Source organism: Cervus canadensis, chromosome 11, assembly GCF_019320065.1.
Source record: "Cervus canadensis isolate Bull #8, Minnesota chromosome 11, ASM1932006v1, whole genome shotgun sequence".
NCBI classification, from domain to species: Eukaryota; Metazoa; Chordata; class Mammalia; order Artiodactyla; family Cervidae; genus Cervus; species Cervus canadensis.
This window is the reverse complement of record NC_057396.1, coordinates 45,775,224-45,800,578: the sequence shown is the minus strand read 5'-3', so window position 1 is coordinate 45,800,578 and position 25,355 is coordinate 45,775,224. Positions and strand designations below refer to the sequence as shown.

Below are 25,355 nucleotides of genomic sequence, written 5' to 3'. Positions count from 1 at the left end.
GACAATTTATACTATTCTTTATTATAGGAATTATGTTACTTCTGCATATACCTAACCTGTGTCTACTTTGCTGCCCAATCCTAACTCAACAGTCACCACCTTCAAGCTTAAACTACATCAGAGGTTGTGTTACACAGCATCAACGTGACAATACATGTATACTGTAGCCCCTGAAACAGGCAAAGCCCACAGTTTTCATACGCTTGCCTCGCAGTTTGATTCCAGCACAACTGTTCCCACTTCATACTCTGAAGACCTGTAATGAATTATTTTCACCACACACAACAATAGCCCAGATATAGTCTTAATTCACCTTCATTATAATATATAGCTTTTTGTGCCTAGTCCTATTCTTTATCCCCACGCTTTCCTTCTGTTTTCTATCATTTGTCACAGATTTAGAGAGACAAAGGCAGAATATTATGTAGTTACTAGAACTATGAACGTTCCCTTGGTGACATACAAAGATCCACATTTTTGCCCAAGGAGATTATGGGTGAGCCTTCCTTTCAGTGCATTTGTTTTACATTTTTCTTTGTATTATTTCCAGTCTCTACCCTGATGTCACAGTCCCTGTTCTAATCCAAAGACAAACACATATCGATGCTGAATATATTACCGTGGCCTGAAGTTTGCCAGGCAGGGCATCTTTCTATTGAAGGGCAGGACTGTCAGAAGAGGCGCTAGGAAACTAAGGCAGTGCTGCAAAGATGCTGGGAAAAGGCAAGATGGGAAGGTCACCACAGGCAAAATCCATGGCTTGCCTTCCTTGTCCCTGAGAAAGGAACAAACGTTCAGGATGGATCTGAGATCTTCACAACGACTCTGTGAGGTAGGAGAGGATGCAGTTACTACACCCATTTTCCCATTTAGGACACTTAAAATCTTTCAAAGACTGGGATGTTCAGACCTGAATGTAATGAATGATATGCAGATGTGTGACCTGAGAAGCGAGTTCATCAACTTTGTTTCATTTGAACATGAGAAATACCTTATAATCTATATACTCTTCTCTCCACAGCTCTGTGAGAAATAACTGGCTGGATTAAGGCCATTTCAGTATCTTCACCCATGAAGTGAAAATAGAAACAAAGGTTCATAGATTTCTGATCCTGCTATTTAGAGAAAAGGGCAGGACTAGGACACAGGTATGCTTAGAGTCTGAGACAGTGACTCGCCCAGGTTGTGCTCAGAGGGGACAGCCACTGTGGGTGATCTGGGCAGTCAGTGACACATTTCTCCAGCTGGGAAGTCAGAGTGCTGGGGTAAAACATGGGTGCTCAGAGGTGGCAAACCTCAGGTGAAGCATCCTCCTGCTGGTGTTGGCATAGTAACCAGCTCTGGACACAGACAGGATTCTTCTGGTTATTGGTAAACCTGACCCAGTGGGTTTCCTGAAGGTCAGATCTACTTTATTATCCTGATTTATGGCCTTGACACAGATGTGGACAAGGGGTGTGACCTGCAGAAAGGACTGTCCTGATCCTTAGGACCACCCTGATCCTCACCAAAAGCCATGTTGTATTTCCCACAGGAGTGTCATGCTCCTCTGGCCAAGCCTTGGCTTTTTAACACGAGTGGCTTAGTGGGAGACATTGGCCCAGGAGTGAGACCACTGGGTCATGCAGTGGAATCCCTGCATTCCAGGCTCAGTTCAGTTCTCTGGGCAGGATCACCTCACCAGGGGCAGGGTCCTCCCTTCAGACCCCTGCGGGCCAGGTGACACTCCGAGGCCTCTGGCTAAAACGGTGGCTCTCTTAGTCCTCCCCGTCCAGAGAGCAGATGGCCAGGGGAGCAGTGTTGTTGGCTCCAATGCTGTAGCAAGGGCTGAAATAGGGCAGGAGGCGCCCAGGGAAGGGGTAGTGGGGGAAAGTGAAAATGTGGGAGCCGTTGTCAGTCACGTTGTAGAAGGAGATGTCATGAGCCTCATAATCCAGGAAGACTCCCACCCGGCGGGGAGGGACGGGCAAGGACAGGAGGGGGTACTCGTCAGTGCCTGCCCGGTACTCACTGCCCTTCCTCAGCCTGATCACCCAGAATCCATAGTGGGGGGATAAGAAGACCACCTCCTTCCGGTCGACGTTCTCCTTACACACGCCCAGGCCCCATTCGGACCTGTCGCCCACCTCCACCTCCCAGTAGTGCCGGCCGGAGGAGAGGCACTGACTGCCCAGGACAATGTTGTAGCGGTAAAACCTTTCAGGGTTGTCGGGCAGCTTCTGCTTGGTGTCTCCATAGCGCACACATTTCCTGTCCTCAGACACGACGAGGCGAGAGTAGGCAGTGTCTGGATCCAGCCGCACATCCGCTGAGGAAAAAAGGTCTTGGTTGGCGCCCTGACACAGAGGGAGGTGGCCTGGGTGACCTCTCTGTGACAGATACAGCCACGGGTTTCCTCCATGACGGGTGAGGGTGAGGACAGATGGGGCATCCAGAGGGCACTGGGAGATTTCATTCCTCGGGGAGGGGTCCCACTCCCCACTCACCGCAATTCTGCCCTGCGCTCATTACCTGCATATGTCTTCAGGATCTCTCTGAGCCCCAGCACACGGCAGTCTGTCTTCAGCTCCAGGGAGACTGGTTCTGGCCTCTGCAGACGCCAGGACTTGCTCCTGGTAGATGGGGAAGACCTTGGGGTCAGAAGTCCTGGCTCTGCCAAGGGTGGGGCCTTCCCTTAGTACAGAAAGGGGGCTTGGCCAGGGATGGGGTCAGTGAGCTGCCCCTCCTCACAACAGCAGGCAGAGCAAGGAGGTGGTAATTATTTGATTGGGCTGAATAGTCTATGGCACAGAGAGATAATCACATTCCTGGGCCATGGGAAGGGTTAGGTATGACTCTGACATTGGGAGAGGCAGAGGTGCACAGCAGAGAAGGGCTGGTACGCAGACTCAGAGGACCAACGCTCATGCAGACACCTGCAGGCACTCCCTCTCCTTGGGCCACCTGCTCAGGCCACCACACATGTTATAGCTCTCACTGAAATTCTTACTGGTAATGGTTGAAATGAATTTGACCAAGTAACAATACAAATTAAAAAAAGAAAGATGTTCAAAGCTTCTTTATCCAATACAACAGAACAGGGAGAAGTTTACAGACCAGCACCCACTTTTCTGTAGGTACCTGGTCTACCTTCCTTCCCCATTTCTAGCTCTGGCCAGGCCCCACTATCCCAAAGACAGAAACATACCTGTTTAAGACTTCCTGAATACCCTGGAAGGAGAAAAAGAAAGACAGAACATGAGTATGCCCTATTTCTCAAAGGGACCAGACAGACACAGAGGTCTCTCTATGGAGAGGGAGGCAGAGAGCTGGAGAGGAGGCATGCCGGGGTAGAGGGAAGGAGCCTACAGGAGTGGGCAGGGCAGACCTAGCCCTCTTGCCAGACTGGCCGACCTCGGGCTCCATCCCAACTCTCTGGCCAGAGGGGAGGAATAGGTATGAGGCAAGAGCTGCCCAAACAATGCCCATCTAGGAGGCTGCGAGGCCATTCACCAGACCAGGGTATGGGAACAACCGGTACTGGTGGTGGGTAACAAGATCCGTGCTGGCTGGCTGAGTGCTGAAAGGCCCTACTGAAGACTAGGCAATCCCCTCTCTCAGAATGCCAGGCTACCTTCAGCTCTGGCTCAGACTTCCCAGGAAAACCTGCTCCTCACCTGCAGCATCCAGCGGATAGGCCTCTGAGACCTCTCTTCCAGCTCTGCGATCATCCTCCACAGGACCCGGCTCTGCTGGATGAGTGCCTCATGATTTAACTCCAGTTTCTGCATGGTCTCCCCTTCCTCCTGCTCCAGGCTGGCCAGAGCTGCAGCGGCCTCCACCTCCAACCGCCGGCCTGGTGGCTGTTTTTTCTTTAGTAAACGCCGATATTTCTCAAACTCCCATATGATGCTCTGCTTTCGGGTTTCCACCTGTATCTGCACAGCCAGGATCCGAAATCAGCACAAAAACCCCCAAAAGTTAGTAGAAGGAAAGAAATCATAAAGGTCAGAGCAGAAATAAACGAAAAAGAAATGGAGACAGTAGCAAAGATCAATAAAACTAAAAGCTGGTTCTTTGAGAAGATAAACAAAAACTCACAAACCATTAGCCAGACATCAAGAAAAAAAGCGAGAAGACTCAAATCAATACAATTAGAAATGAAAAAGGGGAAATTACAACAGACAACATAAAAATACAAAAGATCATAAGAGATTACTACAAGCAACTGTATACCAATAAAATGGATAACCTGGAAGAAATGGACAAATTCTTAGAAAAGTATAACCTTCCAAAACTGAACCAGGAAGAAACAGAAAATATCAACAGATAAACCACAAGCACAGAAATCAAAACTGTAATAAAAAATCTTCCAACAAAAGGCCAGGGCCCGATGGCTTCACAGGTGAATACTACCAAAAGTTTATAGAACAGCTAACACCTATTCTGCTCAAACTCTTCCAGAAAATTGAAGAGGAATAAAAACTCCCACTCATTCTGTGAGGCCACCATCATCCTGATACTAAAACCAAACAAAGATGCCAACAAAAAAAGCAAATTATAGGCCAACGTCACTGATGAATATAGATGCAAAAATCCTCAACAAAATTCTAGTGAACACACATTAGAATCCAACAACACATTCGAAAGATCATATTTATGATCAAGTGGGCTTTATCCCAGGGATGCAAATCAATCAATATGATACACCATATTAACAAACTGAAAGATAAAAACCATATGATCTCAATACATGCAGAGAAAGCTTTTGATAAAATTCAACACCCATTTATGATAAAAACTCTCCAGAAAGTAGGTATAGAAGGAACATACCTGAACATAATAAAGGTCATATATGATAAACCCATAGCAACCATTATTCTTAATGGTGAAAAACTGAAAGTATCTCACCTAACATCAGGAACAAGACAAGGATGGCCACTCTTGCCACTATTATTCAACATAGTTTTGGAAGTTCTAGCCACAACAATCAAAAAAGAAAAAGAAATAAAAGGGATCCGGATTGGGAAAGAAGAAGTAAAACTGTTTGCAGGTGATATGATACTATATCTAGAAAACCCTAAAGATGCCACAAGAAAATTACAAGTGCTAATCAATAAATATAGTAAAGTTGCAGGATATAAAATTAATACATAGAAATCCCTTGCATTCTTATACACTAACAATGAAGAATCAGAAAGATAAATTAAGGAAACATTTCCATTCACCATTGCAATAAAAAGAATAAAATACCTAGGAATAAACCTACCTAAAGAGACAAAAGACCTGTATGCAGAAAACCGTAAGACACTGATGAAAGAAATCAAAGATGACACAAACAGATGGAGAGATATACCATGTTCTTGGATTGGCAGAATCTATCTATATTGTGAAAATGATTATACTGCCCAAAACAGTCTACAGATTCAACGCAATCCCTATCAAACTACCAATGATAGTTTTCACAGAACTAGAACAAAAATTTTCATAATTTGTATGGAAACACAAAAGACCCCAAATAGCCAAAGCAATCTTGAGAAAGAAGAATGGAGCTGGAGGAATCAACCTTCCTGACTTCAGATTATACTACAAAGCTCGAGTCATCAAGACAGTACAGTACTGGTACAAAAACAGAAATACAGACCAATGGAACCAGATAGAAAGCCCAGAGATAAATCTACACACCCATGGGCACCTTAGCACAAAGGAGGCAAAAATATACAATGGAGAAAAGATAGTCTCTTCAAGTAAGTGGTGCTAGGAAAATTAGGCAGCTGTGTGTAACAGAATGAAATCAGAATACTTCCTAACACCATACACAAAGATAAACTCAAAATGGATTAAAAGACCTTAATGTAAGACATAAAACTATGAAACTCTTATTAGAGGAAAACACAGGCAGAACACACTCTGACATAAATCACAGCAAGATCCTCAAAGACCCACTTTCTAGAGTAATGGAAATAAAAACAAAAATAAACAAGTGGACTCTAATTAAACTTAAAAGCTTTTGCACAGTAAAGGAAACTATAAACAAGGTGAAAAGACAACCTTTGGAATGGGAGAAAATAACAGCAAATGAAACAACTGACAAAGGATTAATCTCCAAAACATACAAGCAGCTCATGCAGCTGAATACCAGAAAAACAACCCAACCAAAAAGTGGGCAGAAGACCTAAACAGACATTTCACCAAAGAAGACACAACGATGGCTAAGAAACACATAAAAAGATGCTCAACATCGCTGATTATTAGAGAAATACAACCAAAACAACAATCAGGTATCACCTCACATCTGTCAGAATGGCCACCATCAAAAAATCTACAAACAATAAATGCTGGAGGGGGTCTGGAGAAAAGGGAAACTCTCTTGCACTGTTGGTGGGAATGATAACAGCCACTATAGAGAAGAATATGGAGATTCCTTAAAAAAACTACGAATAAAACTACCAAATGACCCAAAAATCCCACTACTGGGTATATACTCTTTTTTTTTTTTTTGGGTATATACTCTTAAGGAAACCATAACTGAAAAAGACATATGTACCCCAATGTTCATCGTAGCACTATTTACAATAGCTAGGATATGGAAGCAACCTAGATGTTCACTGACAGATGAATAAAGAAGTTATGGTACATATATACAATGGTATATTACTCAGCCATAAAAAGGAACACATTTGAGTCAGTTCTAATGAGGTGGATGAACCTAGAGCCTATTATACAGAGTGAAGTCAGTCAGAAAGAGAAAAACAAGTATCATATATTAATGCATATATGTGGAATCCAGAAAGATGGTAGTGATGAACCTATCTGCAGGGCAGCAATGGAGATGCAGACATAGAGAACAGACTGGTGGACACGGTCACGGAAGAAAAGGGTGGGATGAAGTGAGAGAGCAGCATTGAAACATATACATACCATGTGTAAAATAGATAGCCAGTGGGAATTTGCTATATGAAGCAGGGAGCTCAATCTGGTGCTCTGTGAGCAGAGGGATACGGTGGGAAGTAGGAGAGAGGTTCAAGAGGGAGGGGACATATGTATACCTATGGGTGATTCATGTTGATGTATGGCAGAAACCAACACAATATTGTAAAGCAACTATCCTCTAATTGGAAAAAAACAAAAAAAGAAATCAGCACAGATACTGGTCGTATAAGGGCCACCCAGGATTGAGGACACTGGCATGTGCATATACACACACTCTGAACTGCTTTGGTACTGTGTGCCAGGCACTATAAAGGCAAAGATAAAGGATATTTTTCCTACTTTCCTGTTCTCACAGCTCCAGGACATGCTCCTTAGTCCCTATTACTAACTCTTATTGACCCCAGTAGGGCTCAGGATACTATCTTGGCACTCTATGTTCTATATTATTTTCCATTTTCAGAATAATATATTCTATTTTCAGAAGCATTACCCTTAAGCCTCTAAGACAGTGTAAAATTACACTGTTAGTTGCTTTTGTTTCTTACTGGTGTGATATCAATTCTTCATGCTGTTTTAGATTGATTCAATGTTACCTCCCGTTGATTGAGATAGTTTGATAGTTACGGGCCTCGAATTTATTTCCAAGATGATTTTCCAATATTTTAATTACTTAACTTTTAGTAAGTATGCTCTAGCTGAGAAAAGAGAAACAGAAACTATACTCTACTAAGGATTAAACAAGTCATACCTCTGTGAGCTAAAGTACACGTGAGGTGTGCACTTTTCCTCTCTCACATATGAGGATGTAAGCCCAGAGGTTCTCCCTACATCACATTCAAGGAACTTATAAGCAAGTGGTTCCAAGGTTTGCTTAAAACTGCATACCTGGGACAGAAAGCTGGTATGAGGACCCCAGGTTTTCTGACCTCAAACCCCACATTCTGCCTCACAGGAATAAGGAGAGGGCCATGAGGAAGCCAGCTTCAGGACAACACAGGGACCATACAGACTCCTTTCCTCAGGGGGCAACTTGCCTTCCAGTTGGCAGTTCGTTTCCTCTCACCAACTTCCAGCTTCCAGGCCTCTTCCTGCTCTTTCCTCAGATGTTCCAGAGCCTCATGGAGTTTCCACTGAAAGAGATAAAAACCTCATAAGGCCACCTCGGGCAGCCTGCCTGGATTGCCAGGCTTCTGATAATTGGCAGGTGATGGGAAAACAAGCATCCCTCAGAGGATGGGCCAGAACGGATGCTGGGAGAAAAGAGAAGCCACAGAGGATTCCTGCCCGGATGACAGCCAAGGTCTTTCCATCCGAGAATCATTCAATCTCCCACAGTCTCTAAGTTTCTGTAAAGTAGAAGAAAAGATCTGTTTCCAACCTTGCCAGAAAAGTACCTTGGACTTTTCCTATGAGTGCCTCTTTTCACACTTTCCTGCCTTGTTATCCTACAGCCTCCTAAACATTGTTATTCAAAGCGTGTCAGCCCCATCAGCATCACCTGGGATCTTGTTAGCAATGCAGGACCTTGGGCTTCACCCGAGACCTCCCTGAATTAGAATCTGAATTTTTGCAAGATCCTTACATGGTTCATATGGACGTTAAAAGAGTACTATCTTAGATACTAATGCAAGAGATTACTACTGGAAAGCATAAAGTAATCTCATAACAATATTAACCATTTTATTAAAGACTTACCAATAAAACTGAGGCTTAGAGAGTGACCTATCCAAAGTTATTCAGTTGGTAAATGATTGGGCTGGGATTTAACTTAGCTCTTTAATTCTTGTGTGTAAGGGATATTGCCTCCCTATTCTAACACCTGCAAAACAAAATAAACTATTTTTCAGAAATTCTCTTTGCAGAAGAAAACAGCTAAATCAGGGATTCATCTAACACTTTTACCTTCTAATCTCAACTTTAAGAATTAAGACCAGTAGAGGATCAATGTATCACAGAATCATTGGGATAATGATTCTGCTAAGATGTCAGCATGGACATCTAAGGAAAAAGAAGTTAGAAGTCAAGAAGTATCACTATAAAAAAGGAGCAGTGTGTGTGTCAGAGATGGCTTTCCCAAAAGCCCGCCAACAAATAAAAGGTAAGAAGAGAAAGAGCACTAGGTAAGGAGAAAGAAGACCTGAGTTCTAGTCTTTGATCTTCCTTTCACTAACTTAAGTCAGAAGGGACCCTCCAACATGAGATCAATCTAACTCAATCCTAAATGACTCTGCCATGGTCCTTTCTAGCTCTAAAACCAATGATCATGATCTCAGATTTCCAAGCCTTCATGTCTGTCTATAAAATGAGGAGTTTGAAGTGACTCACCTGATATCGAAAGATTATTTGTGGCTTTGCTAGGAGTTTGCAGGTTCTGATAGGTACAGTCTTGATGACCTCATCCAAGGCACCCAGAACCCCATCTAACCCAAACTGGTCTCCCTCAAATTCTCAGTAAGGAAAGCAAGTTTGGGTTAGGCATTAAGGCCTGTGGGATCAGGAAAGGGGTGGGGGTAGGTTTGGAAGTGGGAGGGAAGGAAGAAAGGTCATAAAAGCAAGGAGACGTGCAGCTCACTGGATCAGGCACCCAGGACCTGGTGGTGTGAGAAGTCAAAGGAATCAGTTCTCATCTTGTCTCTGGGGCTCCCTCTCAAGTTCTTGATCTAGAGATAGCAAAGTGAGGGGCAGAAGAGAAACTGGATTGGGGACAGGGGCTGGCCTCCATCTCTCACCTTATAATCCCAGGCGACATCCTCCATGGGCACAACATTGTGGGCCTGATGCTCGGGGGACCGGCTGCAGGCCTCGCACATGATCAGGCCGTCCTCTTTGCAGAACATCTTCAGCTGTTCTCTGTGGGGCTCGCACACGTCACCCCTCAGCCCCATTCCTGGATGCAGCCCTAGCCGGCGGACTTTTTCCACAACATTGGCCAGCTGCCAATTAGGCCGCAGGTTCCTGGGCTGGATGGGAGCCCGGCAGAGGGGACACGAGTAACCCCAGTTCTGGGATTCTCCTGGGACCTCCCAGAGTCCTGAGAGACAGCTGTGGCAGAAGCTGTGGCCACAGTCGATGCTCACAGGCTCCTTCAGGAAGGTCATGCAGATGGGACAGGCCACTTCTTCTACTACAGCTTCCATCAGTGCTGAGGGATCCATGGTTCCTGCCACACCCTCCGCAGAACATGAACAAAACCAGGTGGAGGCACTGAAGGCTGAGAAAGAAACAAACACAAATAAGAGAAAAAGGAGCAGAAGAGCAGCGGGAGCAGTGATAGGAATGGGTAGTGACTGAAAACAATAACTGCCTCATTTGGGTCTTTTATGGTGGTGGTTTAGTCACCAAGTTATGTCTGACTCTCTGTGACCCCATGGACTGTAGCCTGGCAGGCTCCGCTGCCCCTGGGACTTCCCAGGCAAGAATACTGGAGTAAGTAGCCGCTCCCTTTATGGACCGTGTGTAATAAGCACTCGCCTTCCCAACTGAATCTGATTGGGTCACGTTTCTCACATCACAGAAGGGGCATCTGGGGGTGCCTGAGAGTTGGGATGTTGAGAATTCTCAGTTTCCATTTGCCTGATCATCTCTGACCTCCTCGGGGTTCACTGGCCAGACCATTCTCACTCTACTTCTATCATGCTCTGCAGAATAACACTATTCCTCTTGAACTTGGGTGAATTCAAGAGAACTTAGCCATGTGGTGTTTCAGTAGCCAAACTAAAGCCAGAAATACCCCCAGCCTCACTCTCCAGGATGTTTCTGTGTGTATTTACGTCAAGATGCAGAAAAGTTAATATGCCAGAAGCCCATTGCCTATAGGCTCATTTTGTTTTCTTGTGATGCACACTGAAGTATAAGGTATAAGGAAACCAACAATACTTCCCCACCTTCTGTAAACCTCTGCCCACTTTTCCAGTACTAACATCCACTAAGATGCCAAGACAATCTCCTCAGTGATATGTTAGAAGCAGATATGGACAAATAGCCCTTGGAAGATAAAAACAAAGGTCATTTGATGATAATTAAACCCATTATTGATGAATTCACTACTCTAGCAAGAAGCCTGAGATTTCTGCCCAGGCTCTATGTGTGTACAAAGGAACAGTGGTAGCCTCTTGGTACAGTTGGCAATATGTATTTGTTCACTGTGCAAGTGTGTATTACCCGCTAGTCTATAAAGGGAAGAGCCCTGATGGTCTTAGTCACCATTGTATCCTGAGGATCTAAATACTGCCTGCCAAGCAGTACTGCTGAATAAATACATGACCTAGACATCGAAAATAGCTCCTAAACCCAAAATGCTTTTACAACTAGTTAGGGAGTTGAGAGCATACTATACATTAGTAATAATAGCAAACACTCCTTGAATACACTATATGCCAGGCACTCTTATGAGCATTCTAAATGAACTGACTCAATGTATTTCATAACCCTAAGTAGAAATCATTACTCTACTCTTCTCATATTACAGATGCTTGGTCCTGGGCTCCATCATTCTATCCTGGGCAAAGTATCTAACCTCTCTAACTTCAAGGATAATAAAAATTCAAGAGGAGAGAGAAATCATGGTTGTTTAGGGTAGCTCAGTAAGGCTTCCTGAAGAAGTGGGGCAATAAGTAGATTTTGAACGACTGTTATAGGCAATCAGCAGGTCTTGCCTTCTCACTGGCCTCCTTGCCTCTTGCTTTTCCTCCTCCCACTGATACTACCACACTGTAGGATCAGTATCATAAAAGCTTGTCTTACTGTCACTGACCTACCGAACAGCCTATCCTGGTTCCCCAGCCCTCAGTCCAACAGGAAGCTCCCTCTTGACCCTGAAACAGCCCTGTCAAGCAAAAGGGGAAACTTCCACACTTTCTTGCAGACTCCCCCATGTCCATTCATTCCACTCCACTCGGATTCCTCCTGTCCCTCCAGCTTGAAATGACCTCCAAATTCCTGCTCTGAATGTCATTTGACATGTATGTGTCTTACTTCCCACAGTACAAGTTTCACGAGGATAGGGACATAGTCTGTTTACTACCATAACCTCAAGGCCAAAAACAGTGCTCAAATATTTTTGAATACGTGAGAATTAAATGTAAATGTTGAGGTCCAGCTGATAGAAGGCTGTATATGAAAGAAATGTCAACAACCTCATCTAAAGCGGAGGGGGCACCAAGAGATACCAGCTACACAACAGATATTGATATCTATGATTTAAAGCTACAGTGGACCAACAAATGAATAAAAATAGTTACTGAAAACTGAGAAGATGGTAGCAGAAGGGAAGTCGGGTAAATACCAAAATGATAAATCAAGAAAATAGGATGGAAGAATATTATTTAGAGAGACATAAAAAGCTCTAAACATAAAAAAGTTGTGATGGCCTCTGCAAGTCTCTGCAAAAAAGGATTTAGGGATAGTAACTATTGCCTTATTATTTTTTTTTATTTTACACAAATTCCTCGGACAAAACCTTAATTATCAAAAGTTTAATTGCTTCAACCTTGCGTTTGGCAGAGCCCCGGGCCCTCAAGGAAAGGCGTTTGAGGGGGAAGGGGGCGGAGCCTGAAAAAGACTCGAGAGGTGGGGCCAGAGAGGGAGGTGGGGAGGCGGTGACCTCCGCGATTCGGGAGCAGAGGGGGATGGTAACTTCCGGGCACAGGATGCCAGGCAGAGCCCCAGGGCACGGGGCGGGTGAGGGCAGAGTAAGGCTGATCGCTTGCAGGACCTCTGAAGAGGCACAGTTGTCTACCCACCTCCCTCGTCAGCCGGAACTAGGGCCCCGAGGCGGAAACTGAAAATGGAGACGCCCAGTTGGTTCCCATGGTCGAGTCTCCGCAGCGTCCGAAGCGCTTGGCCCCGCCAGAGCGGCACTTACCGCTGGCCCGGAGACGAAGACCCCAGCAGCGTCCACCTCCTCGGCCGCCTTTCCCGCAGCGCCCTGAGGCCCCGCCCACAAGGAAGGAGCCAATGAATGGCGTGCAGGACCTGGCGTCAGGATCCGCCCCGCCGGCATCTTTGCGGAAGCAGCCAATCACAGATAGGGATCGGGACAACCCTAGCCAGTCGGAGCAGGGGACGGGGCTGCGCCCACCTTTCGCCCAGACGGCCTATTTTCTGTTTTTCTGGCCCCTTCCCCTACTCAGAACCCTTTAAACTGTAGAAGGCCCAGGAGTCAGTCGAGAACGGGTCGAAGGGGTGAGACTCCAGGATGAGGCCGTTCAGGCTAGGCAGTAGCAGAAGCCCAGCTAGCCCTCGGGCTAAAGAACCCCGTGCGTCTTAGGCTTCCGCAGTGGAGGACTAGTGGTTCTTCTGGGCGAACCTTGTTCCTTTTAGGCGGTAGCCCTGGACCTAATAATATTCCTTAGCCAGTTTTCTACATTAACTTCAGCACCCTATGAGATCAACCAGGTCTGGTTCTGTGACCCAATTTAGTGCAGGGCTGGGCATTGATAATGTAGTAGACTTTATAGTTTCCTGCAAGATGAGCGACCTCTCCTGGCTCCAGATGGTTTCTCATAAGAAAACCCTGGGTTTTCCTGGCAAGCTCTTATCCTTCAGTACTTCAGCAGGCAGCCTCTCATCACTATTGCCACAACCCCGCTTTAGAATTAGAAACAGATGGTGGGAACTGGCGGAGTGTAAGTGGAATTCCTCTTTCAAAACTGCTATAGAAATTGTAAAAAAAAATTTAAACAGGGGGTGCTAGACCCTCACAGAAACACACAGGCTGCTACTTAAGGCGATGATTTCTTTGTAGTCTCTGCACCTTGTCCTTTTCCTGATACTTCATTGTTTACTGTATAAGCAAATAAAGGCACACCCTGTTTGCATTGAAAATAACCAGGAAATCCTCCAACTGAAGCTTAGTTCAAAATGATTTTCTTGTTGGGACTAAGAGACTCTGTGGATCTTAATGCCAGTGTCAGCGCTCAGGACGTGGTTTAAATTCTGAAGGGTGAGGCCCAGAAAATTCCTGAAACTAATGAGGCCATGAACAAAAAAAGAAGAAAAGAGATACCTGAGGTCTGAGCTGTACCGTACGTCTCACTTGGATCTGGAGACATGGCTGCCTAACAGAATAATAAATGGATTAATTGAAACAGGACACTTTCAATATTTTTTGAGCATTCACTTTTTATACTTTATGCTGGGTTCTGGAATTATAACCTTAGGCCACAGAACTCTGTTCAAGAAACTCAAAATCAAATTGATTGTAAGTTGGCCTTTAAACATTGCAGGGGCCAACTGTACAGTCAAAAATCTGTTTATAATTTTTGACTCCCCCAAACTTTAATTGCTAGTAGCCTATAGTTGACCTGAAGTTTTATCAATAACATAAACAATTAACCTATTTTGTGAGTATTATATACTATAATCTTATGATAAAGTAAATCAGAGAAAAAATGTTATTAAAGTTATAAGGAGGAGAAAATGCAGTTATTCTACTATGCTATATTGATTGACATCATAACTTTACATCTGTTTACAAGATGAATTATCTATTAGTACCTTCATCAGTGGCCTTCTCTGGTGACTCAGTGGTAAAGAATCCACCTGCAATGCAGGAGTCACAGGAGATGCCGGTCCAGATCCCTGGAGGAGAGCATGGCAACCCACTCCAGTATTCTTGCCTGGAGAAGCTCATGGACAGAGGAGCCTGGTGGGCTACAGTCCCTAGAGTCGCAAAGAGTCAGACACAACTGAAGTGACTTAGCAAGTATGCACCTACATCAGTATTGTCTTATATGATATAAAACACTGTAGATGTTACAGATTATATTAACATTAGACATAAAAATCAAAAGATAACATGAGAAAGAAATTAATATTTATAGTGATAGCAATTCATGCATGGATAACAAAGAAGCAGCAATATGATTGCTTTTTGGTAGACTGGTGTAATTGATATGATTGCTTCACTGTAGCCTATACACTAATGAACGGTTATAAAATTTTCATAGCATACAGTATTATAGTCATATTAATAATACAGTATTGGAAATCACTTCATGTTTTATAAAACTACTTACCTGTGATGATAGGCTTATATACATTTCTGTATTTAAGAGAGAGAGAGACATACTGTACAGTAATGTAGTACTTTGAAAGCAAAGTTATGAAATAGCAAGGAAACGAACACATTATTTTATATTAAATATTACTCACCTTATGTCTATGTAAGGACAGACTAGTATCTACATATAATTTATGCATTCATGATATACCTAACTTTGTCTTATTTTTTCAGTATTTCCAGGCTACATGGCTCACCTATGAAATTTTTCAAATTGTTGCAAATCTCTAAAACATTTTCTAATGTTAATCGAAAAGCATCCTCATGTAAGTGAACCCACACAATTCAAACTTGTGTTGTTCAAGAGTCAATGGTACTTGTCTGGAGCTCCTGTAAAGTTAAAACAGTTAAAGGGAAGATCCTTTTCATTTGTAACTTGGCAAGTTTTTCATGACTATGACTGACTCTCAAGGGCCCCGGCAAAAGGACACATTAGTGTTGCTGGGGACGGGGGTTTGTGTTCACTAGGAGAAAGCTGGACGGAGCAGTTCTGAAGACAGACCAACCCACTGCACAGAGACAGCAGCTCTCCTTCCTGGCATCCATCAGGGTGCTTTGTTTGCTGTGAGAGGCAGACAGGTGTTCAGGTGATGCTCTGTCTTGGATACATCCCATGATTGTAACTACAGATACCAACCCTCTGTCTTAATCCAAGGTGAACCAGGACAAGTTGAATGACTCACTGTGGAATAGGCTCTATCTGTGCTAAGGGAGAGGAGTGACAGGGAATTGAGTCCCAGCTTTCCATGGTGATAAGAAAGCAGGTGATAACCTGCTTGATAATACATACTTTATTGACTTCCTTTCCTTCCCTTTCTCATTCCCACCACTCCTACTATTTTGTCTTGGGAACTACTTGAGCTCGGATTCATGTTTCCAGTTTGTTTCTGGGGCACTCAAACTAAGACAAGTCAGATTATCTGCTAAGACAATTCTCAATTAATTTCTCTATGTTATCATAGTAATTATGAAAGTGTGATATTGGTGCAGGGTACCAGTGGGCCATTGAATAGAAATAAAAGCCCAGACGTGCACCTGCTCATATATGACCAATTGTTAAATGACAAAGGTAGTACTATGGCGCAATGAGGAAAGAAGGATATTTTTAATAAATGGTACTGGAAACACCAAATACCCATATGGAAAAAATGAAACATGAACCCTAACCTCATACTACTCACATGTGTATTGTAGATATAACAATAAAAGTCAAAACAAACTTCCCAAAACAAAAGAATATTTTCATAACCTCAGGTAGAGATTGATTCCTTAATGCTAGCTAATTCATCCATGACTATTTATTGAGTGTCTACTATGTAATAGTACTCTTTCAAGTGATCAGCAATATATCAGTGGACAAAATAGAAAAATGCCTTTGTGGAACTTACATGCTAGTCGGTATAACTTGGCATTACTTTGTAGGCATATCTATCTAGATGCATACAGGATAGTTTATTTTTTATTGGAATTTAGGAATTTCATCTGAAATTAAGTATATATCTTTTATGACTGAATGAACATGGAATATCTTAAGAGAGGTTTTGGGCTTTGGGGAATTTTCTTCGAGGTATTTCCTTGATTATTGATTTTACTCTGTCTGTTCCATCCCTTGCTTCTCTTCCTTCTGGAATGCCTGTATTTTTCCTCCATGTCTTTTACCTTTTCTTGCCCAAGTCTGTATATTTGCTGAAAAACAAAGAGCTATGCGTGGTCAACTTGAGAGGTTCTCCCAGAACGTTGGGCAGAGAGACAACAGGTGCTCTGTTTCTATTCAGTCATTTGGTTCTGTTGTTGCTATTTGTTTTCATCATGGGGATTAAAGGATTCAAGAAAATATTCCTCTATCTTCCCTTTCTTGGTTAAGAAACAAGCAACTTTCCCCCATAATGTTTATATACTCTGTTTTTATTGTTATTATTTCAAATAATTATTTTTTTTTTTGCTTGCACATTGCTTTTCTTTTCTATAGCAATCTGTTCTTGTTTTAACACAACAGGATTTTCTTAGCTCTCACTGATGCTATGAGTTTTTTTTTCTAAGTTCTCTCATTTCTGCTCTGTTTTTTTTCTGGGCATTTGATATGATTTCTCAAATTTATTCCCTTCCTTGAAGTTCTGATACTTTTCACATTATTTGTGTTCTTTGTTTGCTCATGGCTATGAATGATGGTTTAACAAGTCACTGTTCTTAGCTGATGTAGGTTCTCATGGAGTTCTGCCTTCTTTGTAGTGAACTGTAGGTTGGGTGTCTTCTTAGGAAGATCGTAAGAAATGGCACAGGTCGGTTGGCCAGCTCATGGAGACATGAAGTAGAGCTCTTTCCACAAATACTGGAGGCTCTGATGTGAGGGCCTACTAGCATGGTTTTATGAGAGCCTTCCTCCAAGAGAGTTGCTTTTCTCCTTATTCTCAAAAGATTCACAAGAGTCTCAAACTTTAAGAAGAACTTTTGCTCTTTCTTGGTGATGGAACTATAGATTCTTACTGAATTTTATCTTCTTAGCTGAGTTTTTTTTTTTTGACACACAAAACTAGAGAATTAAAGATATATTTATGTACTTCCAGAACCTTCCTGAGTGTAATGTTTTATCTTTTCTTACCATTATTTCATGCTGAACTTTCTTTTTGCTATATAGCCTTGCATGGGCCCAAGATATATAGATAGATAAACAGAAATATCAGGTGCAACCTTGGTGTTCAGAGGACAGTGATAAGCAAAATATCCCTTACTATCATTTCACTTTAAGTTGAACAGACATAATAATAAAAGACGCAATCAGTAAAATAAAAAGGCAACCTATGGAACAGGAAAAAAGTATCTGCAAGCTATCTATATGATGAAGGGTAATATCCAAAATATATAAGGAATTCATACAACTTAATAGCAAAAACCAAAAACAAAACAATCCCTAAAAAAAACAGTCTTTTTAGGCAAAAGACTTAAAAGACATTTTTCTAAAGAAGATAAGAAAATGGCTAACAGGTAATGAAAAGATGCTCAATATCATTAATCATAAGCAAATGCAATAAGATATCACCTCACACCCATTGGGATGGCTGTTATCAAAAAGACAAGAGATAACAAGTGTTGACAAAGATATGAAGAAAAGAAAGCCCTTGTGCACTGTTAGTGGGAATGTAAATTAGTACAGCCATCATGGAAAACAGTACAGAGGTTCCTCAAAATTAAAAAAATAAATAGAATTACTATATGATCCAGAAATCCCACTTCTGGGTATATATCTAAAGAAAATGAAATCACCACCTCATAAAGATATCTGTACTGCCATGTTCACTGCAGCATTATTTACAAAAGCTAAGACATAGAAACAACTTAAGTGTCCACTGACACAAGAATGAATAAAGGAAGTGGGCTTTTATGACTAGAAAATCATTGGCCCCATTGTCTACTCTGTACCAATATCATACTTTCATAATTATTATAGCTTTATAACAAGTCCTGATATTTGATATAGCAAGTCTTTCACATTGGTCCAATATTTTGAGTGTTGTGGCTATTTTTAGCAATTTACATTTTGCTATAAATTTTTAATTAAGCTTGTCAAGTTCTACAAAATGACCTGTTAGGCCATTATTGAGATTGCATTGAATCTTTTGAAAAGTTGGGGGATATAATTAAATTATTCAATTAAATTCCATTTAATTTATTATTTTGGAGATACACACACACATATATAAAATCACTAATCCACAGATCATGATTACATGTTATTTTTCTAATTCTCATACCATATATTTCTTTTTCTTGTCTTATTACAAACTATTAATGTAAAGACTCATTTCTAAAGCCATGTTCTCTTTTCATGAGGACTGTCTGTGGCCTTGTGTGGCCATGTCCACCAGTGTTTCCTAACAAAAACAATGGCATTACTCATCTGCAAAAGAAACTTGGATACCTTTGGGAACAAGAGAATATTTTCTTACAGGAAAGATTTCCTTGTAGAAGCAGTACCTACAGTGAAATCTAAGAATGGTTAGTATGTAAAGGAGAGATATAGAGGTTGACTGTGCCAGACAAAGCAAGTGCTTGGAAGTGGGTATAAAAAAAGATAACTTTCATTTGAGGAGCTGAGGTAATTCCAGTGTAGGACCTTGTTGAGGGACACTTGGTGGGTCATGATATCAATTGGGAATTATTATCAGCAAGTTCATATAATTTAGTACCTCCTAAGTCAAGAATTTGAGTATATCTCTGGCCAGAGGTCTCCATTATTGGTTGGACCTTTTAACATTCTGTGTACGTTGAATGATTTTTTTCTGTATTTCTTTAGAAAAATATTGAAACAAAAATATAGGGATATACTGTAATTATAAAAGTTCACCATAGTGAAATACCACTCTTTTTACTATAATAAGTGAAAAAAAAATGCTTGAAATGTGCGCATGAGACCCCTTCATTCAAAAATTGTGCCAACTTGATGCTACTAAGAACAATTTAAGGGGACCTACTAGTACCCTTGCCTGGAAAATCCCATGGACAGAGGAGCATGGTAGGCTAAAGTCCACGGGGTCGCAAAGAGTCGGACACGACTGAGCGACTTCACTTCACTTCCATGGTGGCTCAGATGGTAAAGCATCTGCCTACAACGCAGAAGACCTGGGTTCAATCCCTGGGTTGGGAAGATCTCCTGGAGAAGGAAATGGCAACCCACTCCAGTACAAAGAGTAGGACATGACTGAGTGACGTCACTTTCACTTTCACCTGTTACACATGCCTCGGTTGAAGTAACTGAATTGTGAGCTATGAGTGAACATCAATACGAGGACCAATAATTTCTGCATGAAGAGTGAGTGAAAGAGGACTCTATAAACCTCTGCTTTTAAATGCATATATTAGTGTCCATCTCTCCCTTCCAAAAATAGGAGGATAAGATCTGCTCAGAATTATGGAGACTAATTAATCTCAGAATGTTAAAGCCTTTATTTGAAGCAAAGGGGAAAAGAGTCAAGTGTTTCATCAAAATTAGGCCCCAGGAAAGATCTTTCTAAGGAAGGAGGTTTAAACAGATATCTGAAAGCTAAAACTTAATAAAAACAGGGAGGAGGGTGAGTATTTTTACCATGAGAGAAAATATGTGAAAGTTGAAGGGTGAAAGAAAGAAAGCATGGCACATTGAAGCAGGAGGCCAATGTCAGTGTGTCTGGGACTTGGCACTCAGAAAGGGAGGTAGAATGGTTAAAGATAGGATGGAAAAATGAATGGAGATAGCACATGAAGGCTTTAATAAACTGTATTATGAAGTGTGAACTTGAACTTTCTATTCTAAAGTCAATGGGACAATGTTATGAACCAATGTGTGTTTGGCAGATCACACTGGTGGACAGTGAATCAATGGCAAAGATATTCTATGAGGCTGGCAGGTGAACAAATGATTCTGATGATCTAGGCAGAGGTTATCTTGGTTAGGGGGCAAAAGACATGAACAAAAAGAATCTGATTCACAAGATTTCCAGGAAGTAAATTACAGAGAACTTGGTGACTGGATGGGCTCAGAGAGAGGTAAGAGAGAGGGAGAAGGCAGAGATGATGGATTCTAGGTTCCTGGCTGAGGCAACAGACACGGAACAGAAAACACAGACTGGAGACATAGACTGAGGATCAGAGACAGTGAATGTGTTTGGAGGCATTGAGTTTGAGATGTCTGAGGGGTGCTTAAATAGTGTCCAGTAGGCATGACCACGTCTGGAGTTCAGGGTGTTGGTTTGGCCTGTTTGGGGGATTATATGGGAGCAATTAAGATTTCTCATGGTCACTATATAGAGGGGGAAGGACAGAGGGTCTACCTGGGTCACAGCATTGAAGAACTTCACTACGAATAAGAGAAATAAAGAATTCTCTACTAATTCCATCCTGTTGACATTTACTTGTGTTTAATCTCTTTAAGCTTCAAATTTGTAGAAATTCTCCTTTGAGCTATTAATACTTCATGTATAGTCCATTTCATTCCTTCTCTTCACACACAAACTTATCATAATAGTGGTCTACATCCACTTTCTCCATTTCTTCCCAGCTCACTCACTCCTCACTCTGCTGTATTCAAGATTCCATTCCTACCAACCACCTCAACAGTTCTTCACAAGCTAACCAGGGACCTTTCATCTTCAGTACTCCAACTACTTGATCTCTCAGCAGCCCCCAGCACTGCTGTCTGTTCTTCCTCTCTATTGTATTTGCTTCCTTTGGCTGTTCTAACACTATCTCAACTAGATTTTCTCCTATTGTGTTGGTTCTTCCTGTTGTTTTGAGCAATAATAATGAACATAATAATTCACTGGAGAATGGCTAGTCGTTGTTATTGTTCAGTCACTAAGTCGTGTCCAACTCTTCTCAACTATATGAACTGCAGCATGCCAGGCTTCCCTGTCCTTCACTAGCTCTTGGAATTGCTCAAACTCATGTCCACTGAGTCAGTGATGCTATCCTACCGTCTCATCCTCTGTCACAATCATTCACTGGAGAATTGCTAGTATCTCATTTTATTTTTCACATCAAACTGAGGCTAAGGATGGTAAGTGGTTGAGCCCAGATTTGGACATAAGTTTGTTCCTTGATAGAGCCCCACATTTAAACAGCTATTCTACACTGTCTCATTTTGGATGGGGAGGTGGGAACAGGAGAGTATTATTAGCAGCCTGAGGAATAAAGAATTGGCTTATTAGGGAGAGGAGAAAGAGCTTAGGGGCAGCCGTAGTGCAGTGGCAGGAGCTCAGATACAAGGTAAGTTAGGTCCTTAGTTCACCGTCCTTAGTCAGGGAGCAAGCAGCGACCAGGCTGCAATTCGCTTATATCACCGTAAGGGGGCACCATCGAGAAGCGAGAGGCAGTGCCTTAGCACAGCTCGGGATCCCCTAGGACAGAGCCTTCGGACAGAGAACAGGAGTATTCACATCTGTGTGCTTTTAAGTGCGCGCCCTCACCTCCATTCCAGTAGCTCTTTTCTTCCAGTGCCGGTCATCTCTCACCTCCACTGTACTCCCCCTCCCTCTAGTCTCCTGAGGGGCCTTGAAATAGTAACAGAGTGCAGCCCCCCGGGGTAGGAGTCAGGGTTCAGCTTTTCTTGGGTACCTGAGCCGAGCGGTGCTCCCAGGGAGTCTGGCGAAGTTCACTGTTCATCCCTCACGCTCCCTAGAGCCCCCAGAGAAGCTATATAAGGGCAGTTGCCTGGGGCAGAGTCATTGTAGGAAAGCGTGCCAGGCTTAGGTCAGGGTGGGGAGGCGAGGGCACGGGACGGGAACCTTGCCCAGGTCCTGGGAAGACCGGGTAGGGAGGGCGCCCTGCCCGAGGAAGCCTGCCCTTTGCTCACACAGGCTGCCAGCGCGCCCTGTTCCCGCATCCACAGTCAGGATCCCAGACCCAGTTCACGGACCTTCCCAAAGAGGAATTCCTTCTAACCGCTGTGAGGCTCATTCCAAACTTTGTCTACCCCTGTGCCAGGAACCCCCTCAGTTCTAGCTTCTCACCCTTCACTGAAACATGAGGCAAGGGGAATTAATTTACCCAGAGAAAAATATTTGTGTATGTTGGTGGTGGTGGTGGCAATTGGTAAATAAAGAAACAAATTGAGAAGCTTGGCAGGAAAGTTAAGTGGGAGCCACACGGGGAAGGGCTTTGAATGCAGACTGTTGGATTCCAGTTTGATCTTGAAGGCTATGGGAGTCACCTGTAACTTGCTAAAGAGGAGCCTGACACATCCAGTTTTTCTGTTTAGATGTCAGCCATGTGGAAGGTGGGTTGAAGAACCTGATTCTGGAAGCAAGGAGGTGAGTTTGGAAGTTCTTTTCATAATCAGAGCAGAATGAATGATATAATGAGGTTGGGAGGGAGGAAGGATGTGTTGAATAAAAAGAAAGCCATGATAGATTACTTGGAAAAACAAAATCACAGTAGAGGAGAAAGAACAGAGATGGGACTAGCTTCCCTGACCAGGATGACATGAGTGACTCAATGGTACCATTCAGAGGGGTCCTATTTGGGACAAAATATGAAACTCTTGGATTATCCAAGTAGAAATATGAAGAGGAAACATGTTATACATGTTTGGATCTCAGGACAGAGGCTTAGAACAGAGTGGTCTGTGTAGAGGAAGAAAGTTGAGCTTATTCTGTGTTCACCAGGGAGGGTATGGAGGAAGGAGGATACGCCTGTGGATACCACATAGCACTGGCAGCAATGCGGACTGATTTGTCTTTTCACATCTCAGCTGTGTCTGGTTTCCATGTCACACTCCAGCTAAGCACAATCTGAGACTGACTCTTATGTGGGCCTTAAGAGATCCCAATGAAAGGCTATGTTTCATTCTTTGTTAAGGGCTGGAATCTCCCTACCTCCCAGAACACCAGAACAACTTTTCCTAAATTTCTCTGATTTAAAAAAAAATCACTGGCACAGAAGAGATTTCTTGCTTTTTTTAACCAGATTTCTGAACCCCTCCCCTGGAAAATCTGATTCTCTGGGTCTGGAGTAGAACCTGAGTGACAGTGTTTTCAATAACAGCTTTAGCTAATTCTATCAGTGAAGGCTGAGAAATGGTACTCAAGCTGAAACACAAACCCATCTCTTGAAATTGAGTCTCGGATGGACACCCCCACCCCCACCCCACTTCCTGCCCTGAAGTCAGTTGAGAATGGATTTTAAAAGGCAACCACAAGACAAGTGCTTGGGCCTGGTGCACTGGGAAGACCCAGAGGAATCGGGTGGAGAGGGAGGTGGGAGGGGGGATCGGGATGGGGAATACGTGTAAATCTATTGCTGATTCATGTCAATGTATGACAAAACCCACTGAAAAAAAAAAAAAAAGGCAACCACAGACTGAGCCTCAAACTCTGAACCCAGACAGACCCTAACCCTAACATGCACTAGCAAAGCTGGGTTCTGGAAGGATCTGTGCAAGTGCAGCAGTGCTGTTTTAGAAGGGACCAAAAGCAGGATATGTAGCCAGCAACATCAGCTCTGGAAATGAAGGGCGTTGCACATGTATCCTGGGTGGGCTTTACACACTGAGATTAATGGGATCCCCAGGGAGGTACGTCTATGATGAATTAGAGCAGATTATGTTATGTGGCAGCTTGAATGGGAGGGAGTTTAAGGGAGGACAGTTACATATATATATACAGCCGAGTTCCTTCGCTGCTCGTCTAAAATTGTCACAACATTGTTAATCAGCTGTACCCCAATACAAAATAAAAGGTCTTTTTAAAATGTAAAAAAAAAAAAAAAAAAAAGAATTAAAGCAGAATGAGACTGAAGTTTTGGAATTAACAGGAGTACTTAGTCATTCTATTTGCTGCCCTAACTGTTTCAGTGCCCTTTCCTAAGGCCTTTCTCTCCGCTGAACCATGCCTGAGTGATATTTCTCCTCTTCCCCTTCATAGACCCTGGACTTGGGATGCAGAAACCTCGGCTCTTGATTCCTGCCATGACTGTGCCAAATGGAACTCTGGTCCACCCAGCATACTTCCTGCTGGTGGGCATCCCCGGCCTGGGACCTAACACCCACTTTTGGCTGGCTTTCCCACTGTGTTGTATGTATGCCTTGGCCACCCTGGGCAACCTGGCCATTGTCCTCATCATCCGTGTGGAAAGGCACCTGCATGAGCCCATGTACCTCTTCCTGGCCATGCTTTCCACCATTGACCTAGTTCTCTCCTCCGTCACCATGCCCAGGATGATCAGCCTCTTCCTGACGGGTGTCCAGGAGATCGAGTTCAATGCCTGTCTGGCCCAGATGTTCCTTATCCATGCTCTGTCAGCCATGGAGTCAGCTGTCCTGCTGGCCATGGCATTTGACCGCTTTGTGGCCATCTGCCACCCGCTGCGACATGCTTCTGTACTCACAGGGCCTATGGTCGCCAAGACTGGACTAGCTGCCCTGACCAGAGGGTTTGTACTCTTCTTCCCCCTGCCCTTCATCCTGAAGCGGCTGTCGTACTGCCGAAAGCACACTGTCACACACTCCTTCTGTCTGCACCAAGATATTATGAAGCTGTCCTGTACTGACACCACGGTCAATGTGGTGTACGGGCTCTTTATCATCCTCTCGGTCATGGGCGTCGACTCCCTCTTCATTGGCTTTTCCTATATCCTCATCCTGAGGGCTGTGTTGGAGCTGTCCTCTCAGGGGGCAGCTCTCAAAGCTTTCAACACCTGCATCTCCCATCTCTGTGCTGTGCTGGTCTTCTATGTGCCCCTCATCGGGCTGTCCGTGGTGCACAGGCTGAGTGGCCCCACTTCCCTGCTTCATGTGATTATGGCTAATATCTATCTACTGCTACCGCCTGTGGTTAACCCTATAGTCTATGGAGCCAAAACCAAGGAGATTCGTTCTCGGATCTTCCATATATTCTCACAGAAGGGCAGGTGA

At 43.2% G+C, this 25,355-nt stretch overlaps 2 protein-coding genes across 3 annotated transcripts; one reads left to right on the top strand and one right to left on the bottom strand.

The window, feature by feature from the left end:
• On the bottom strand, positions 1-12,844 carry TRIM68 (tripartite motif containing 68). Of its 2 annotated transcripts, none has more exons than XM_043482056.1 (7): positions 12,776-12,844; positions 9,642-10,123; positions 7,947-8,042; positions 3,657-3,917; positions 3,188-3,210; positions 2,512-2,612; positions 1-2,308 (listed from the first exon to the last, which is right to left on the bottom strand). In XM_043482056.1, exons 2-7 carry the CDS (start codon positions 10,065-10,067, stop codon positions 1,758-1,760), a joined length of 1,458 nt encoding a protein of 485 aa, XP_043337991.1. In that variant the 5' UTR covers positions 10,068-10,123; positions 12,776-12,844; the 3' UTR covers positions 1-1,757. The 2 variants fall into 2 exon arrangements, with proteins under 2 accessions (XP_043337991.1, XP_043337992.1); XM_043482057.1 differs by having other exon boundaries at positions 12,654-12,843.
• Positions 12,845-22,608: 9,764 nt separating this feature from the next.
• On the top strand, positions 22,609-25,355 carry LOC122450179 (olfactory receptor 51D1). Its single transcript, XM_043482384.1, has 2 exons — positions 22,609-22,755; positions 24,367-25,355. The coding sequence occupies exon 2, from the start codon at positions 24,381-24,383 to the stop codon at positions 25,353-25,355; it is 975 nt and encodes a 324-aa protein (XP_043338319.1). The 5' UTR covers positions 22,609-22,755; positions 24,367-24,380.

What these genes read in the sequence shown, in the direction of transcription:
- TRIM68 (XM_043482056.1), bottom strand. Translation starts at nt 10,067, where the DNA reads ATGGATCCCTCAGCACTGATGGAAGCTGTAGTAGAAGAAGTGGCCTGT. An exon ending in ATTCAGGAAGTCTTAAACAG is followed by an intron (nt 2,613 to 3,187) that starts GTATGTTTCTGT and finishes CCCATCTACCAG; the next exon opens with GAGCAAGTCCTGGCGTCTGC. An exon ending in GATCCTGAAGACATATGCAG is followed by an intron (nt 2,309 to 2,511) that starts GTAATGAGCGCA and finishes TTTTTTCCTCAG; the next exon opens with CGGATGTGCGGCTGGATCCA.
- LOC122450179 (XM_043482384.1), top strand. Translation starts at nt 24,381, where the DNA reads ATGCAGAAACCTCGGCTCTTGATTCCTGCCATGACTGTGCCAAATGGA.